The following is a 19,525-nucleotide window of genomic DNA, read 5'->3' as shown; positions in this document are numbered from 1 at the left end:
GCCACTTGAGCCTCCATCCTCGCCGGGGCCGCGGCGGTGCGGGAAGCGGAAGCCGCCACGAGCCGGAAGAGGAAGGAACGCTACAGGAAGCCGCACGTGGAGGCGGGGGTGCTGAGCCCGCGTCTCCGCGGGGTTGTTCCTCGGGCCGGGGTCGCGGCTGCAGCCTCCGGGCGGCGGAGCGGAGAGGACGGCCCCGCTTGCCCGGCAGCGGCGGGAGCTTGGGCAGTGGATCCGGCTCTCGCGGCGCGCCGGCCCAGGTCGAGCTCGGCAGGCCCGGCCCCCGGGGGCTGCACTGGGCGCACCGGCCCCTCCGCTGCGCTATGGGCGAGAGCAGCGGCTGCGGTTTAGCCTCGCCCTGGGGCAGGGTGGGCAGCCCTCGCCCGGCGCCAGAGCGGGGCACGACGGTGTTTTGTCACGAGGATCGATCGGCCCGTCGGCTCCCCCGCTGTCCGCCCCGGCCGCCAACATCGTACAAGCCGAAGTTGTAGGTGTTTTTGGCACTGCCCAGAAACGTTGCCGACCCGTCCGAAGCGCTCACTTTCCCCGGATACCTGAAGTAGGCTGCTGCTCCCCAGCAAGGGAGCCTTGGCTTTAAGTAGAGCAGCAGCAGCTCAGCGTCTGGAAGGCCCCTGGAGTCGCATCTTACTAGTAACCCGCCCCATGTCCATGGCCTCACTGCTGCAATAAAACTGAATGAGCCACAACATGATTACACAGCACTTGTCTCCCCCGTTGCACCTTAAGTGCAATGGGAGACCAAAGGTGTTCGCCCAAGGCTGATAGGGTAGAGGAGCTGATGGCTAATCCCAGCTTCTGGTGCACACCAAAGCGCTGCAAGGCTCCACACGTAGCCCCCCCAGCTAGGAACACCTATCACTTCACTGGCAGTCCCAAGCACAAGTGCAGCAGGCACCTGGCACCTTGCTGCTTGCCTGTCATGAACCTGGGCTCTCACATCAGGAACAGGGCTCAACTGGAATCCAAGCCCAGATTCCACAGTCGTACCTCCTACCAAGCAAAAGCGTGGCATGTCAGGGGCTGTGATTGCTGGGATCAGGGAATCTGATCCCATTGTGCCTTTAAATGAGTGTCTGGCAGTAGCCAAAGTTTCCCTAAGTTTGTCACTTCCGGTATCTGCTGGTATTAGGATGATGTGGTTAGAAATCAAGATCCAGCCACCAGCAAGTGTTTTTATGGAGGTAGACTAGGTAATTTGCAATTCAGTACAGTGCTTTGTGTGTGCGTTCAATACAAATTACAATTTAAGTTGTCCCAGCATGCCTACTTCTCAAATATAGATAACACTTGTATTATCATGCTACCGATTTACAAATGGTTATTTGTATCTGGGAAACTTAACTCAACTTAAAAGAGATGCTCATGACACGTAAAATTTAAGCAGAAAGGCGGGGTAGAGATGCACCTTATAAAACCAAATCAGACATGCATAAGTTTCTGTAAGCCTGCACTCATCAAATGCTTAAAAAGTAAGCCTTATGATAGTTAGGACAACATCTGCAGTATCCAAATAGTTAACAAACCCAGGGTGATTTTTATTTACTATATAATTATTACAAACTCTGACAGCCTTAAGGCAGGCTTGATTTACCTTTGAAGTCTATTCATCTAGTATAATTACCTTATTTACAGCAACAGTTCCAAGTTATGACACTCACAGTTGCTACATGTGAATGAGTGGTGAGTATAGATATAATCATTATATTAGGAAGTAAAATTTTACTTCCAATCAGTTTAGGAGTTCCAATTTATGCATTGATTTTGGTGCATCTCTCACAAATCAATTCTTAAATGAAGTAAAACATCAAATTCATTCTCTTTGTGCCACTGCATAATTGAGCAGTGGGAAAGCCTTTTACTTTTCTGATCTGTCTAGGGACCCTAATGAAATATATGTCAATCAAGTGCTTCATTAAGCCTGCTGGTAATTGTGCCTAGGTGAATGCATTTAATCTAGCTCTAAATCTCTCTTCCTGTATATAGTTCTAGTCACTGTAATCTAGTTCATGACTTGCTTGATGTGACTGTTGAGGATTGTCAAAATAAAGTGAGGATGTTCCTGTTCACCAGTAAGACCAATGTTAAAATCAGCACTTCAGGCTTTGCAATGCAGCTGACATAATGGGGAAGACAAGTGAAAGTGAAAGACAACTATGCTCAAGCCACTGTTCTGGCCCTGTCCCCACTGAGCAGATGCACATGCTATGCTTTTCCTCACCCATTCCATTGTGTAGGATGTGCAAACTCCATCCAGTGTTTCACAGGGAGAGTATTAAAATCCTGAGTTCTGAAATCTTTGGGGAAGTGTGTTCACATACAGTTAATAATTTGATTTAGTCTGGTCTTTGTTGGATTCCCTTTCCCTCCCCCTCCCCCATTTATATCATGTTGGAATCACTTTACTGCTCTAAAGGCAGTTTACAAGAGGAGTTTGTGAGAAAGTATAGTAGTAAAAGAGCAGCACAATAAAGCTTATTCATATGAATATTGTCAGAAGGTTAAACTTACCAAGTGCTTTACATCAAAGTAGCTAGTACTGTGATTACTTCGGTAGTAACTAGAGTATTTCTGGACAAAATAACTTCTATCCTTCATTTTAATTCACTTGTGTAGAGTACAGCAATAGAGTAGATGCTTTTCATAGTTAATACAAGCATTGAAAACTTTAAGAGTTTTTGAGTTTAGCAGCAACATCCAGTCTCCTTGTTTATTCTACCAAGTGGACATGAACACTTCATATAAAATCTTTCACCAAGCACATGTAGCTTGTTTGATTAGGTGAAATGCATTCTATTGTCCTCAATGAAGGCCTTATTCTACTCCCACTAAAATAAATTGGAAAACTGTACTGAATGTAATGGGGACTGATCAAGCTCCATGAGTTTTGTCCATACATACTCTCTGTCAAGCAAGTGGATTATTCGTAGAACCTTCTGTCAGAATTCAGCCCTAGGTTGCATGTTGTTATAGGACTATATAGATATAGCCAATATCCGTGCAGTCCTAGTTAAAGTTATTTACTTGGAACTGGAGCTCGGTGGAAAGGTGTCCAATCCTGAAAAAGCTAGAGATCTAAAATCTTCCCACCACCCTGAATCAGGACAAAAGTCAGGCTAATTTTTGTACACTGAAAACAACAGTGTAACAAAAATTAATATTAAACTAACTGTTCTGGCAAAAGCCTTTGTGGTGTTCTCTCCCTGTAGCACAACACTGGTTTTTGTAGCTGTGATGTGCAGTTCAGGTTGGAGTGGAAGTTGTGTTTCCTTTTGGACACATTTGTTGCATGATTCTCGAGACTGTATAAACTGGGCAAATCTAAGCTTACTCATATCACTATATCATAGGATAGACACTACACAAAACTGGCAATGCTCTGCTCTTTCGAGTATCTGTTCACCCAGTCATTTAAAAGTCCAGAGTGAGTTAACAATACAAGAGGATATAAAGTCTTTTTAAAAATCCATAAACTTACGGAGAAAAAAAACAGTATATTAATACTATGAAAAATAGAATAATGTTTGATACACTAAATCCAAATTTTTATGGAGATGCTTCATTTAGTCTTAAAATGGATTAATTTGTTAGATATAAACCAAATGCCTACATCTGAACATCAGAAGTGGATTAAAAAGAAAACTGCTTGCACAAATGAATCAATGACAAGCTGAGAAGCAGTTTACCATACAACATAATTTGAGATTTGCTAACAGGATGGTTATATGCTGGAATATTGGTGCTTTTGCAAGTATTTGCTTTCTGTGTCCCCTCCCCACTTTGTTTATTACATTGTAGAAAAATATTTTTAAAATATTCCTTAGGCAACTTTCTTTATAGGTAGGTGGAAGATCTTTGAAAGCACCCAAGTGGCTTTGGAGCTTACGTTCCAATGACTCACTTGCTAAAAGGCACCCAGGATGAAAACAATTTAAAAAAAAGGAAGAACCACCATTTCAAGCTAGTAGATTAGAAAAGGGATGAGACAGCTGCTCCTCAGTGAATCAACTGTTAAACAAAAAAAATAAAGTGAGAAGGAGGTTCATCCAGAAAGATCTCTTTATTGGGGGAGGGGGTAAGGAAAGAAAAAAGAAAACCTAAAATTGACTTATGTTCCCCTGCAGCCCTCATCCCACAGCAGTGGTTTCAATAGGCTTTTGAAACTTATGTTAACAGATCCGTTACAAACATGAGCTGAAGTAAAAATATTAAAAAGTGCAAGTATTCTGAACTCCACACCCATTTTTATGACCTAGCAGGATAATGCAAATGCTTCACAGCTCACAGAGTATTCTTTCACAGCACTTTAGAATAAAAAAAAAAAAAGGTTCCCTGTATTCTCTACATAGTACAAAATATTTAGCTGAGAAGTTTGATACGTTATATCCATAGACCAGAGGACTGAGGTTCCTTCAGTTTTATTTTATTGCAGTAAAACCTCTAAAAGATCTGTACAAAAAGTCTAAACAGAGCATTATTTAAGAATAAACAGCCCTTTAGGCTGCATTTGTTCCTATTTAAAATTCTATTTCCCAAAAATACATTCCTAAATATACAAACTATACAATCTTGTCACTTTAATGCTGGTTTTTGTAATGATAGAACAATATTAAAAATCTCTAGATGTTAAACTGATGAATGCTCTAATGTACAAATGACTGGGTACCTTCATAATACCACATAAATAACTTCAGCAAAGTCAAACTGCATTTGTAGAATGGTCAGAGGAAACAAATACTTTATGGTGATTAAACATCATCCGCAGAGAGAGTTGGAATATTTATCCTAGGTCGGGTGAAAAATGCCATTTTCGCTCTAAAAAAGAAGACCATCATCAGTAGTTAATACAATGAAGAATCCACCAGGGGTTCTAATATTTGAATATGAAGAAATATTGGCAAGACACTTAATATATCAAAAGAAAAGCTTCATGGTTCACCACATACAAAACATTTCTCTTCCTCTACATTTCAGAGACAGGAATTATAAGTGAATGAAGCAAAAGGTAATAACAGTACACCCCAACAAACTGTACATCACAAAAATTATACTAGGAAATATTAGGGGTGCACTGATAAAGATTTTTTGGCTCAATATCAATGGCCGATTATTAACCAACCATATTGGCCAATACTGATCCAATTGCTGATATGCAGCCAGCAGCCTAGAAAACAGCATCCTGCTAGTAAGTCGGGGGGTGAGGGAAGGAAGGGGTGTAGGGGGTCAGATTGAGGCCCCCATGGTGAAGGAGGGAGTGGGGCATGGGATGGAGTTGCAAGTGGCTCATGGGAGGAAGGGGGGCAGGGAAGGACGGTTCCTGCCACTGCATGCACCCTGGGGGAGACATGGGGGGCACATGCCCCCCAGATCTGTACGGGGTGAGGGCAGGCTGCTACTGTGTGTTGGAGCCAGAGGCTGTGCTGGGCTCTTCCCGGCAGGGGTGGGAGGGGGGCTGGCCTGGGTCTATGCTCAGGGTGGGGTATATGGTGGGGGTGCTATAGCCACCACAGAATTTGCCATAGCTCCCCCTCTCAGCATCACCATTGTTCACCTGGCCCAAGCACAGCTGCCAGGAAGAGCCTGGCGCAGCCTCCAGCTCCAGTCCACAGCAACAGCCCGCCCTCACACTGCACACAGATCCAGGAGCATGTGATCCCCATGCCTCCCGCACGGTGCACAGTGGCAGGAGCTGCACTCCCTGGACAAGCCACAGCTCTACCCTGCACCCTGCCCTACTCCAGCTGGGCAGCGCCTGCCCCAGCCCCACTCCCTCCCTCACTCCAGGGGCCTCAATCTGTCCCCCAGGCTCCTTCCTCCACATAGACTTACCAGTCATATGCTACTCTCCAAGCTGCTGGGTTGCACTGGCCGTGTGCATGCTGCAGCTGCGCACATTCATACAAAATATATTGGCAACATCAGCCAAAAAAAGTGATTGCTGATGTCAATTTTTTTTTCCTTCTGGAGCCTGCCTGCCTGAGCTGTGTGGTGGCCCAGTGCTTCCCTGCACGACTGGGGTGTTCCCTGGACTGGATGCCAGCAGGCAAGTGCCGCTTGGGAGGCACCACCATGGAGGGGAGCACCGGCCCCCCTGCAGCTCAGGGACCGCTCACAGCCCACCGGCAGCTCACCCCCTGCCTCCCACTCAGCTGTGGGAGAGACAGGTAGGGGCCTGATCCTTAAATCAGGCCCCTACCCTTGTGTACATGCCATGGGGATTTAGTTTGGTTTAGTTCTCCCTAAATTGAAATGGTGGGTTTTTAAAACACTTTTTAAAAACCCACCATTTCAAGTTAGGGAGAACTAAACTGAATTAAACCCCCATCGCGTGTACAAGCACCCTATCATATTATTTTGGTTTTATAAGTTTATATTATAGTAAGGCAGCAGAAAATGAATGCCTTGGAACAAAGGTATCTCAAAAACTAAGTGGTATTGTGCTACTGCCTGAAAAGGACAGCACACAAGTCCAATCCTACTGCCACCAAAATCAATACAAGCTTTGGGGCTGGATTTTGGTAAATCCAGGATTTTATCCTAGGATATTTAAAAAAAAAAACAAACAACCCTGCAACTCAAACTGTTTGTTGCAAAGTGTTGTTCAGTTGGTGCTAAGTGAAACTGCCTAGAACAAAATGGTAGGGATTTTTTGGCAGCAGTGTTTTGTCCTTTAAAGATGGTCCTACCTGAATGACTGGACTTCCAGGGGCTCCTTCCGACTTTGTCCTCGTAACCTGTGTACATCCTTGGCTGCTGCTCTCATCATTTTATCAGCTTTCAGCTCACACTTATGTTCTGTTTTCTGTGCCTAATTGAGTCATAAAGAGAGTACAATCTTATGTGCAACATAAAAGATACCAATCAATTCTACCTTACACTGACGAGCTCATCACATCAAGAGGTTATTTGCAAGTTGAAGGAGGAAAATAGAAAGAGGTTCTGACAATATCAAGAATAGAGTTATGAACCACAGAAGCTGGACCAAAACAGTGCTTCAAAAGCTGGTCTGGAGAGTCTGTTGGAAGTCTGTTTATTCCACTGTTGTTAAGACTCTATAGCGAGATGTTAATGCATTTCAAGCAGAAAGACTCTTCATAGAGAAACAGAATTGTTTTGTACTAAAACACTATTTCCCGTTTCTATCAACACCCTTTTCATCACTGCCTTGTAAGCCACCCCTTGACAGTAGGTACTTTTAGAACTGTCACACAGAAATCATGCAGGTTTAATAAGATGGAAGAAAAACATTCTACCCCAGGCTGGCCTTCAGTACCATCCCTGTGTGCCAGCATTAAGTTGCATGATTATTGTTCCTAAATCATTTCCTGTTGATCAGGTAGGACACACAAGACTTCCATTCCAACTGAACACCTACTATAAAGTTTTACATAAAGCCTTAAGCTTCTCTACTTTGCTATTATCCCCAGTGTATGCTGGCAGCAAAATTCATATGACAAATTTCCAAAATGTGTTCTGTACCAATTAGGAATTCTAGACGCTCTTATGAAATTGCATCGAGTCCTGCAATGTTTGTGGACTCTGCCATACATTGTTAAATGGGTACCATGGATCTCCCAGGTCAGGGGTGGCAGGTAGCCTTTAAACCTCGATTCCCAAAGAGCCCAACTGGATGACTGAAACCTAGGAAACCAGTCCAGTCAAGCTGGTCTGGAAAGGGTAGCTTGGAAGAAATGAAATTGCCTCAGAAACAGAAAAATTGTATGCGATGCCAGAGAAACCTAGAGAACCTGACAGACTTGGGGGAAATATGGTCAGGGACACAGAAAATGTGGGTGCGGGGGAAAGAAACATGGGGGAATGCCTTCATAATAAAGAAGGTTATAACTGCAGAACCAGCAGATAAAGAGAACAGGCAGCAGAGGAGAGAGACTCAATGATCATGAAGTCATATGCAGGAGTGGGGAAACTGGATTCCTTAGAGAACTCTGACCTAAGCCCAAAGAATGTTTAAGAGGAGGAAGGAAACTGAAGCAGAAAAATACATATATGTATTTACTAGTTTGTCCACAAGATGATGTACATTGGTTCACAGATCTGTATTCTTTTTATGCTAGCTACCTTTAAAGGCCTTTTTTTGTTAGAAAGTCGCTGTGTTTTTTTCAACTATTACATGTTCCTGAAAAGTTAAACTAAATCTTCATGTGCAGAATTCTGGGAAAGCATGTAAAAAGAAAGGAGCTGCAAGCTAGGTGACAAGAATCAGGAGCCAGTGGCTCCTGTGGTTCCTTGCCTTGTACCAAGAGAGAGATTATAGTGGAAGTTACATGGTATTATCTCACTATCCATAGTAATGAGTTAGGGAAGGGTCTAGTATTTGTAATGCTAGAATTCTACTTGCCACTACTTAATAAAATGGAAGTTTCAATATAAGGCTCTCTCAAACAAGTTGACCATTGGGAAGATGGCATCCCAGTTTCCAGTGCACTGGAAAAATGTATTTAGTAAAATACATTGAAAACCTGAGTTACTTACCCGCTTCTCTACCAGTTTCAGCAAAATCCGGAATCTTTCATCATCTTTCACCCACTGTGGCAGCTCTTTTTCACCTTGACTTTGAGCTTGTTCCAATTGTTCCTTCAGCTCTTTCAATACAGAGATCTCTTGCACTAACTGATCATGCCAGGTCTTTGAAGCCTGCAGGTCTAGTTCTAGGTCTAGTGAAGTGCGGATTAGACGCTCAGCACCAAAGGACTTAACCGAAGGCTGGAATGGAAAAGTTTTATGAATGTGATGAAGAATGACAGAACTGCCCCCATATGTTTCAGATGTCCTAATACTCCTTCCCTCTCATGAGTGCAGTATTCTAGAGACGAAGGCCAAACTCTTGGCAGCTCTGCTTTGCAACATCTGCTCACCTGCAGTTTCACAGTCCCTCAACATCTTATAAATAAACTTGCACATGCAGCAGTTTCCCACAGCATTAGTTACATCAAAGGCAAGCCAGAGGCCTCTAGGGACAGAAATTACACACAAACCGAACAGAAACTGGTTTAAATCTGTAATACAAAAGAGGTTCAAGTGCACATAAACAGCTTCCAAAATGGCTGAAACTGGTTTAAGATAAACCTAGATGGATGTAGTATCAGACTTATCTGATTTAGGTTACATCAGTTTATTGAACTTCTGTCCCAGATCCCCTCCAGATTCAAATTCACTGACAGTACCTCAGCTTCTGGTCTGGGCCACTGGAGGCATGTGGGGCATTTCCAGAATCAAAAGTGAATGTCTGTTCACTTGCTTCATATCAGTTCAACCTATGCAGCTTAAACTAACCTGCAAAGATTCAAACTGATTGAGCCCCATGCTTTTTGACTGTCTGTATTTAGCACTGTAGTTAGCATAGCAACAGGGTGAAATAAATAGTACTTTCCTCCCACACCTTACTAAGGGCTTGTCTCTACAATGTGGGATACTCGTATCTTACAGTAAAGGTCTCCACTGCAGATGTATCATACTCAGAAGCTTAGAGAGGGAGCTTTTCTGTTCCCAGAATTACATCAACACTAAAACAGCTACAACTCAGCTGCCAGCAATGTCCACACCAAAACTAAGGGTTCTGCTGACATAACCACATCAGCTATAATGTAAGGAGCTACCCAGCAGATCTGTAATGTAGAGTAGGGCTCAGAATCTAGTTTTACCTTAACACTTAAGCGCTTTTCAGAATATTACAGGAGGCAGCAATAAAACACAAAAACAAGAAACATTCATTTCAGGTCAATAGACTCTCCTGACCTCACCAGCAGGACAGTTTGCACTGAGGATTATGTAAGGTGTGTATTTCCATCTACCATTATGTGGGTGGAGCTTCATTGAGCTCTGTTAAACCACTAGTAAAGATTTTTCCAAGTATCTGGAAAACCACTTTTTAAAATTTCTTTTAGAACTTGTCCAACCAATTCCTTGTGCACAGGTAAGGGTGGAAACAGAAGTTGCCTATCCTGGACAAAGATGTTCATGCACTTTGTCATGCCACAGATGTTCAAAATTTGTAGCTGCAACATAGGTGTTACTATACTATGCTACTGTATTGCAATAGACATCCATTTGCTTGGTGGAAGGAGAGCACACGCAGGTGGACCTGCCCATACTCTCCAGCTACTGTGGGCAGGAGCTCCAGAAGCTTGAAAGGCCCAACCCTGCACATCCTGGGAATTTCTGAGCAGGACTGGGTCCCATTAGCCTGTGGAGCACCTGCTTGGCTTACCCTCCTTACAGAGAAGCATCCCAGGGAATCCTAGGAGCATGTGTCAGTAAGCAAGGAAAGCTGATATTTACCCACTTATGGAGATACATCCCCAAAACCCCCCAACTGAATTTCTCTGCTTAAAGAGACACATCTTGGGGCACATCTCCTTAAGCAAAAAAACTCCAGGATTTCCCCACTTACAGAGATGCCTCCATGTGAGGCACACAAGCTGGGTTCTGTACCACCCACACTTCATGCCAGGGCATGGGTCAGCATGGGTCCTGGAATAGAGGTATGGGGCAGTTTAGGAGCCAGGCATTCCCATACCTCTGTGTGAAGCATGGGTGGTGCAGGACCCAGAGCTGATCCCTGCGCGGGGGCATGGGATGCTGGGAATTGCCCAGTTCCTGCACTACCCTGTACCTCCTTGTTGAGACCTGTGCCAAACTCCTTCACCTGGACACACAGGTCCCAACAAGAAGCTGCAGGGAAGCAAGGGAGGACAACAGACTAGTGCAGGACAAGGGTTGACATGTGTTTTGCTCACTAAAGTGAGTTGGCTGTGGTGGAACACATTCTTCCACAGCTGATCCGCTCTGGTTTAGTGACATCAGTTTCTACCCTATGAGCACAATGTACATGTCAAATTTAAATATTGTATATCTAAATATTTAATAAATATTTCTAAATATTGAGGGGGAATTTTTTTCAAAGGGGTATTCTGAGAGTGCTAGCAACAAAAAAAATGGGAGCAGACATTTCCATTATCATTTGACAGGCTAAAAAAGGGTCTTTAGGCCCATAGGGGAACATTTTAAAGTGGTAGGTCAGAACTAAGTGTTTTGCAATCAACATGCTGTTTGCTAGCCCTTCTTTAATAAATTGAATTGTCAGCTGGCAACTCAAACAAGTGTGTTAAAGATTTATTGGCTTTCTTGAGTGTCTGTTGAGGAAAGAATCAGTAAGCCAAAGGTTTTACCCGTTTCATTCTGACGCTCCGTCTCTCCATAGCATTTCGCACAAAGGGTGGTTTTTTGGACAGTGTTGAACTATCACTATCACTACGATTAAGCTGAAAATAAAAAAAAAATCATTATGAAACAAATGGGCAGTTTGACACTGCTTAGATGCACTACAGCCAATGTGTAGAAAGATACATAGTTATACAATAACCAAACCATTGTAACACTGCAATGACATCCTTCCAGTGCCCAAAACTACGATCATGGGACAAATTATTTTGCTATAGTTCCCAGCCCACCCTCGCCCCAATCTTGTCAAATTTCTGTTTGGGAAAAGTTGGCAAGGGATGATACCTTCCATTAGAACTAAGCACAATCAGAGCTTAATCCCACTGACCTAAAAAAGGATAAATTGCACTGAAAAGCTTATCTAAATCTATCCTGACCATGCAGTTTGGCTCAATAAAAGGTATCACCACAAATCCTTGCCTCTACCCTACACAAAACAAGAAAAATAAAAATAGTGGACAATATTGTGTCAATTAAAGCAACACAGATTTTTTCCATCCTTAACTTCTATGAATTAGTAACTTGTAAGATAGGGAGAGGGATAGAGAAAGCAGTACATTGTCCTTCCTTAAGTAAGGAATGTAAACCGGTTCTAATTGTGGAGGAAACCTCCCGTGCTGAGTGGCATTTCTAGGCCAAGACTACAAGCAGAGTAGTGGGACTACGGTCATGCAGACATGGGATAACCAGTGGCAGGTACAGAAGTTCTGTATGAGGAAGTTGTCTGGAAGTCCATGAGGAATTTATCCTGCCTGTTCGCTACCAGAACAAAAGAATGGAAGGCCATATTAGTCTGAGTGTGCTGGCATTTCCTTCTGGAAGCTGGCTTACTGGGACTGTTATAGATCTGTGGCTAATTATATGGGGTTGAATAATCAGCTGTTTCTGTAATGTCTGTCAATAACATCTTCATATGGAGTTAAGGGATGCCATTTTACTAACATACCAACTCTTTTGCACGGGATGGCAAAGTGAGAATATGACCCCTTTATATATTTTCCTTTACAAGGCCAGGCTCCTGGCCAAGTTCCAATTAAGCCTACCTAAATTCATCTTAGGGTTTCAGTTACATCCATTCTCTTGCCACTTCTTGACCTGTATTGTGTTGCAATCATGTGCTGCCAAGGTAGTTGTATTTCAAGGGTGGGTATACTGATCCCTCTGTATCATATACCACAGTTAATTAATGCTTGTAAAGTGCTCTATAGTGATCTGATGAAAGATGCCAGTTAAGGGAGAAGCCCACCTCAGTTCCCATGTGAAGGGGAATGGAATGGAGGTGCTCAGCAATCTGCTGGATTGAACCTTCAGTGCAGATTATTATTACATAACAAAATCGACTACTGTACAGACATCCTAGGAAGGCCAACATTTATGAAACCTGGGGCTGTGTTTTCCTTACCCGACACACATACTGACTCTGTGGTCCTGGAGAAAATGTTTTTGAGCGGATGATGGTACTACCTCTAATAAACTGTGTTTGTGGTGGATTAGCTCCTCTTTTATCTTTTGGACGTACTACAGTAGAAGACTGTGCAGGGCTCTCTGTATTAGTCTCTTTATCCACCTGAAAGAAAAAGCAAAAACACTACTTTGATGTAAGTGCCACTTCACCAACACACCCATACTACCACCTGGCACTGACTACCAACCTTTCTGTGTTGCAGCCTGAAATCCCACTTGTTCTTTCAGATTCAGAGGGAACAGACAAAGCTGTGGCACTTGATTCTGCCTACGCAATACATTTTAGTATTGCACTTGTGAGAAAACTTATGGAGGAGTTCAACAACTGTATCACCATTTCCCAACAACTTGGTTGACTGGTGTAAACAGAATGATTCCACCGAACTTTTCAGGTATACAATACGCCAGTGTAACAGATTAAATGCTGCACGTTAGATTATCCCTTCAATATACCTATCCATTTTTACCGAACACCCAGAATTGGCAGGAAAAAACAAACCAATTTCAGCACAAAAATCACCATTCAAACAAACCCGTGATTAAGCGGGTGGTGGTTAGCCAACGACTGCATTCAGAACTGCATCATAAGATCCAAAATGCTAGTTACTTTGGCTGACAACATTAGCCAATTAAAACAGTCAATGAGGAATTCTTTGCAATACCAGGGGACAAAAGACATTTTGGATTAAACAATGCTTCATTAAAGGGAACGTTATTTAACCTTGAGGTTCAACTATTATTTGAAATAGGGCACTATCAAAAACTTTCAAGTAACTGCTTAATTCAATGTTAGTCTAGTCAACTTTGTATTGGAAATCAATATAGACCCCCCAAAAAAATTTGAGAAAAGGAAAAAGGATGATGCCAGGAAATATGAAGATCCAAACAAAATAGTGTGGTTCTCTATAGAATTCTAAAATTTCATTTAGCCAGTGACATGCAAAGTCCTAAACAAAACCTTAAACGGGCGAAAAGGTAAAACCTTTTTGCAGGAACATTTTGTACCAATAAATTCACGGTGTTTTCTCTTTAAACAAATTTCATACAAACATATAGGCCTGTTGCATCAACAACCTCTTGTATTTGCCCAAGCAAATCACGTAACTGTACAAGGAAGCACCTTCAATGACCCGATTTCCTGATTTGCTTGAACAAATACTAGAGAGGTTTTTGGGGCTTTATTTTGGTCACAGTGCAATAGCAGAAGCTACATGGTCACAATACAAGTAAATGGCTTTTGCAAAAGAACAAGGCTAACTTGGTGAATCTGCTTTAACTAAGTTTCTTAAAAGTCTTTTTGCCTACTGCAAGCAAAATGCAAATTAAATAGTCAAAAATGTTTCAAAAATAGCACTACGTTTTTCACACATGATACAGTTTGGAAAGTCATCCCACCAAACTTCCCTACTTTTATTTCCCCTAAAACATTTATGATGTTAGAACTGTAGCTGTAAGAAACAGCACACTCTGTATCTTTGCCTAAGAAGTCGGGAAAAGACAAAATATTTAACTGTAACCTGTTGTGTCGTTAGTGGAGCCAAAACAGCACAGTGTGCAAGTGTTTATTAGTCGCCCAGTGGAGGCACCATAATTCTGCACTTTACCTTTATTGCTGTCAACTCAGAATGCAGCTGGATTTCTGGATTCTCTTCTGCATCCCAGAGTGCTTTTACGGCATAGAATTCTTCCTCTTCTGCTTCATTCTCACTGTTCCCATCTTGTTCTTCTTGCTCAGCAACATCTTCATCTTGCCTGCCACATAAACTGCTTCTGTTATTGGGATGGACCCAATATCCTATTAGCATTCTTGATGCTAATTCATGTCCCAGGTATGTGGAACCAAATGCACCTTTAGTGCTGTGATTTGTATGCATGTATAACAAAAATCATGATACTCCAGGAAACATGAATAACAAAATGTTATGGGTAGGAATACAGGAAACAGCACTAAGATAGTTAATTGGATTTTTCTCATCTTCTACAGTAAAGCAATTGCTACGGTTGAATACATTTGTACGGAGTCTTTTATGCTGGATATGGCTAAGTGTTACCCAAATGGAAGGTGCATAAAAGGAGGCTGAATTTCAAAGTATGGTCAAACCCCAGGTTCTCTGAGTTTGAAAGCTGGAACTATACACCACAAAACAGTAATCTTAAACCTTTCAGCTAATCTGTGCTCAGTTATATACTTCAGTAGATTCTTCATCAAGCCAGACAGTTTTTTGAGGGATTTTTTGGAGTAGGCCAGGCTCTGCTTTGAATTTCAGTGAAATACAGATGCATGTAAACCACAAATGATAAAAAGGGTTTCCTTGCAAATCCTTTGAACTGGAAAATGAATTTTCACATTTGCCAATAAGGCACTACAAACCACATATCCTCCATTTTTTAATGTTGCCAGCTTTCACTCTCCCTACCCAAACATATTTTCGGTCCCTGTGGCTACAGGGTGATTTTACTGTTGTAGAAACAGATGTCAGAAGTAAGCTTCAAGCAAAGTTCAAGAACTCCTCTCAGCCACCCAACACATTCCAAAGTTCAACTCTAAAAAAATGTTGACATCTTCACATAAGGAAGCACTGCTTCCTTCAGACCCACAGAATCCACTAAATGATACACTCAGCAAAAGATGCCAAACACCACCTACCAAGTCTCTCCACTAGTTAAAGTGCTTCTGCTTTCTTCTAGCTTCTTCTCTACCGCTTCCAGTTCAACAGCAGTCCGTTCCAGCAGAGCTGATACAGAGTCCTGTTAGAGGACAAGGTTGCATTTAAAACCTATTCTTAAACTCCACATCAGTGTAACTGATTCACATTACTCATAATAGACCAAAAAATATATATAAACATCAGGTTACACCCTTCATACAGCTTTTAGTTTTATTACTCCATGTATTATAACTTTCACATTTAAAAAATATCGCACAAAAACACAGCGGTTTTTTAAATTTCTAGCCTACCATTCTCTTCAATGAGTTTAGTATTGTTATAAATGCAGTTTTTCTAGCTTCCTTTCACAGCATTTGTCCTTACTGTTTTTTCAGCGCAGGATTCTTCAGAACAGATGTCCTCTTGTTTATTTTTTACGCTTTGCTTTTGTAGATATTTATAACTAAGAAGGTTGTACCAACGTGTTGACTTCTCTCCCGATCTACATATCTCAGCAAGACTAATCTGTGCTCCGCCCTATATGGAAGCAAGAAAAGAGCTGATGTGTAATATCAGAGCGAGGAGACTGTGACAATAAAATCCCAACGGGAACATGTAACAGCAGAAGAACCAAGATTTCAGGAGGTTATGGTTCACTTGTCTAGAAAATAAAATATCACCAACAATTCACATTTTTATGTCATTTCAGACATCAGAATGGTGATAGTTAAATGATACTAAATTAATTGAACCATATTGCTAGGAGCTTCCAGTACAAGAATAGAAAGATTCACTTCAGCTGCTGTGTATAAATAAGCATCAAGAATAATGAACAATTATGCTGCAGCCATGGTAACTTGCACACATTATTTCATGTAGAAAGAATTAAACAAATATGGAAGAAAAATCCATTTCAGGAAACCTCCCAGGGCTGGCAGAATTGCTTTAGTTCAGAACTAAAGATTCCACTCGCTTTTATGTCCATTCTTATTCTATCCATTGGTAATCCTCATTCAGTTTTCTTTTTTTTTTTTTTGTTAATGTTTCAGGACAGATACATGGAAGTGTAACTATTGCAAAGTATATTATCTGCATCTCAGTGTATGCTATTTGCCCAACTGGGTTAGTTTTATTTTACATTGAACAGATTTCCTGCAATTAAATTTAGCCCAATTTGAGGTTGCCCAAGCACGTACATTAGAAATGTGGGGGCTGCCAAATGGGAAATCCTTATTTTGAATGTAGATGTTATTTCTTTAGTTAAAGTATGCTTTCAGGTGAAGGCAGCAATGCATAAACACCACAAATAGGGGGGCTGGGAACTGCCAAAAGCATATGTAGAAAACAGCATCTGTTAAGGGATGCATGAAAGAGTCTTGGAAAAAAAAAATCAACTAGAATTTACATTTCTGTTTCTTTGCAGTGACTCTGGACTTAGTTTTGAAAATGTTACTCACATTGGATATGCCTCCACAAGACGTTTACTGCAAAGTGAATTAACTCTGGTGTAACATCTCAGCATCTACACATGTGACCCTATTAGGGTGCAATACACTAATAAATGCCACCATAGGATAAGTACTTGTAAACACGAGTACTATTCATGGTGGTGTTATTTAGATGCACATGTGGATGCTGACTGGGCTAGCTGGGTTATGAGGATGTTTCAGCGAGGAGGCTGCCTGCTGGCTAGCCCTGCACTAATACACCCTTGTGCCCCAGCCAGCCCCTCCACAGCACTTTGAACTGGGTCGGAGCAGCCCCAGGCTGATAGGTTGACCCCCTCGGGCCCCTGTCAGCTGAGGCTGCTCTGACCTGGCACAATGTGCTGCAATCCTGGGTGCATGTCTAAACGCAGCACCCGGGAGCAATAAACTTCGGTGTGAATGGTACCAGAGTTTAATGCTTTACATGAACAGCACATGAAGACACGCTCATTAAGTAGTAATTTACTCCAGAAGTAATTCCGCAGTAACCAGCTTGTTTACTAACATAATGCTGGACTAGGGAAGCAAGACGCAAACTAAAAAACATTTAAGAAAAGTCATAATTCTTAATAAATTATGTTAATCTACAGAATTTGAAAGAATGGTCATTTCTCATGTAATTTTATGAAATTTAGGAAATTTAATAGAGATTCCCCTTTATTACAAAAGTCTATAGGTTGGTTTTAAAATCTTATAAACAAAGGAGTTTGTTTGCAACTACATTATACAAAACATTTCCTTAAAAAATCACGCTCAAATTGTCTTCTCCTTATGAACTGAGTCTGGCAGAGTCAGGTAAAACCCCATAATGGTTTTGTAATGTAAATATTTATCTACTGGATACCCTTTGCTATAACTGGGATTTTCCAACATAGAGAATGGTCATATCTAAAGGATCTTGCAGCTGAGGGCAATATAGGAAGATTGCCTAACAGCAGCCAAATCTTACATTTCTTAAACGCTAGATACCTGTTAAATTGAAAACAGAAAATAGGAAAAAGATTCAACAGAAATGAATGCTAACCAGGCACTCCTCGAGGTGGGACTTATTTACAGTGCAAACATCAACTCTTAAAGTCTTCTGACGTAAAGCAGCGTAAGAGATTGAAACCCAAAATATTTCACTGTATATAACATTGTCGGAAACGTCCATGGGTCTTGTGCGAAACAAACAGCTCGTGCTTTCAGAGCAAGGAAGAACAGCCACACGAATAGTCCTATTGAAAAATACTTTAATTAGTGCTGCTATAATCCTTCTGTAAAGTATCTATTATGAGCTTATCTTTAAACAATCTACTGTGAGAACAGCGCATCCCCCCCACTCACTGTAATTTGTTCACTTATCTATGTATTAGTTTACCATTTCTATTTCCTGTCCAATCCATTCCTCCTTTACTGGAATTGCTAAAATGTTCTGCATTCGGAAGGACTTTATGGGTTAGACTTGTCCTGAGGATGCTTTGAGTTACACCAGGGAGTTCAGAAATCACCGAAGCGTGAAGGTGGCAACTGTATTCCTGGTTTTCACCCCACTTCAGTTCTTGTGATACATGTATCTTGGTAAGTGTGAGATCAAGATTCTTATAATAATAATTTATACACGTGCAGTGAGTGTGACATACTAGTAACATCACCTTACACAGATGGAAATAAGTCCGTAAGGTGCTGTGGATCCTTTTAGCTCTAACTTATAGAGACTAAATTAGCCATTAGCAAAGCCTTTATCTGGTTCTACTCGTGCTCAAGTTTGACAAATTTCCACGGTCAAATTTTTCCCACATTAGTTCATCTGTAAGTGTGTTCAGGCATGACTTATATTGTAAAACAAATGTAACCTTTACTCAGTGGCACTGTTAGTTGTTAATTCCCTAAAAGCTTTTTCTAGTAAATATATACAGTTAAGGATGATTAACAAACATCATCATAAGTAAAAGTGAATTTTTAATTTTGATATATGGGTGGAGGAGCCCATAAGTGATAGTAAATATAAGATAAAATTGGGAAGTGCTTAGAGGACTAAAGCATTACATGAACTAGAAAAATAAACACAGTGTGTGTGATCCCACTGATGTCTATATTACAAATATTTCTAGAACGTTTATTTCATCTACTTACACTTTCTGATCTTGATGCAACAGCAGAGCAGGAACATTACTCAGCTGGATGACTAATATTGCAAATTGTTTATTTTTGTCATCATACCTAAATTAATTGTAAAAATATGAATAATCACATTTGTAATGATAAGACTGCCTTTAACACAATGAAATAACTGTTGTGCTTTTCAGACACATTCAGATTTTCAAGCTTAAACAATTGCTGCACTCAGATATTAAAATGTGACATGAGACGACTACCCATGGGAGTGTGAAAATTATTGTTTCTAATAGCTTGTTACATATAATTTAGTCAATTGTATTTTAGTAGCGCATAACATTTTTGCAACTAGTGCACATATAAAGGGACCAAAACATTCAGATGAGGTAGATAACAGATTTAAACCATAATGTTGAATTGGTTTTACCATGTCGTACTGGAATTTAGCAATAATATTCCTATCAGGATTTTACAGAGACCTTAATATAGAACTAATTTTTTAAGGTAAAAACAGCATCAGAAGACATAAATAACACTTTATCAGTGAATGAGACATTCTGAAGCTGAACTTAC

The 19,525-nt window shown here is 41.2% G+C and overlaps 1 protein-coding gene across 1 annotated transcript in view; it reads right to left on the bottom strand.

The window, feature by feature from the left end:
- Window positions 1-4,055: 4,055 nt before the first annotated feature.
- Window positions 4,056-19,525, bottom strand: part of WWC1 (WW and C2 domain containing 1) — a 98,368-nt gene continuing 82,898 nt past the window's right edge. Inside the window, exons 15-23 of the mRNA XM_019505995.1 lie at window positions 17,880-18,072; window positions 15,753-15,905; window positions 15,368-15,468; window positions 14,325-14,472; window positions 12,659-12,823; window positions 11,205-11,297; window positions 8,509-8,739; window positions 6,702-6,823; window positions 4,056-4,830 (exon numbers count right to left, since the gene is read on the bottom strand). Coding sequence (XP_019361540.1) covers window positions 4,764-4,830; window positions 6,702-6,823; window positions 8,509-8,739; window positions 11,205-11,297; window positions 12,659-12,823; window positions 14,325-14,472; window positions 15,368-15,468; window positions 15,753-15,905; window positions 17,880-18,072 — 1,273 coding nt within the window. The 3' untranslated portion in view covers window positions 4,056-4,763. The remainder of the gene's footprint in view (window positions 4,831-6,701; window positions 6,824-8,508; window positions 8,740-11,204; window positions 11,298-12,658; window positions 12,824-14,324; window positions 14,473-15,367; window positions 15,469-15,752; window positions 15,906-17,879; window positions 18,073-19,525) is intronic.

This window comes from Gavialis gangeticus, unplaced genomic scaffold (assembly GCF_001723915.1).
Source record: "Gavialis gangeticus isolate Ggan-Ray unplaced genomic scaffold, GavGan_comp1, whole genome shotgun sequence".
Classification (NCBI taxonomy): Eukaryota; Metazoa; Chordata; order Crocodylia; family Gavialidae; genus Gavialis; species Gavialis gangeticus.
Note: the sequence above shows the minus strand (reverse complement) of the source record. Positions and strands in the feature narration are given on the sequence as shown.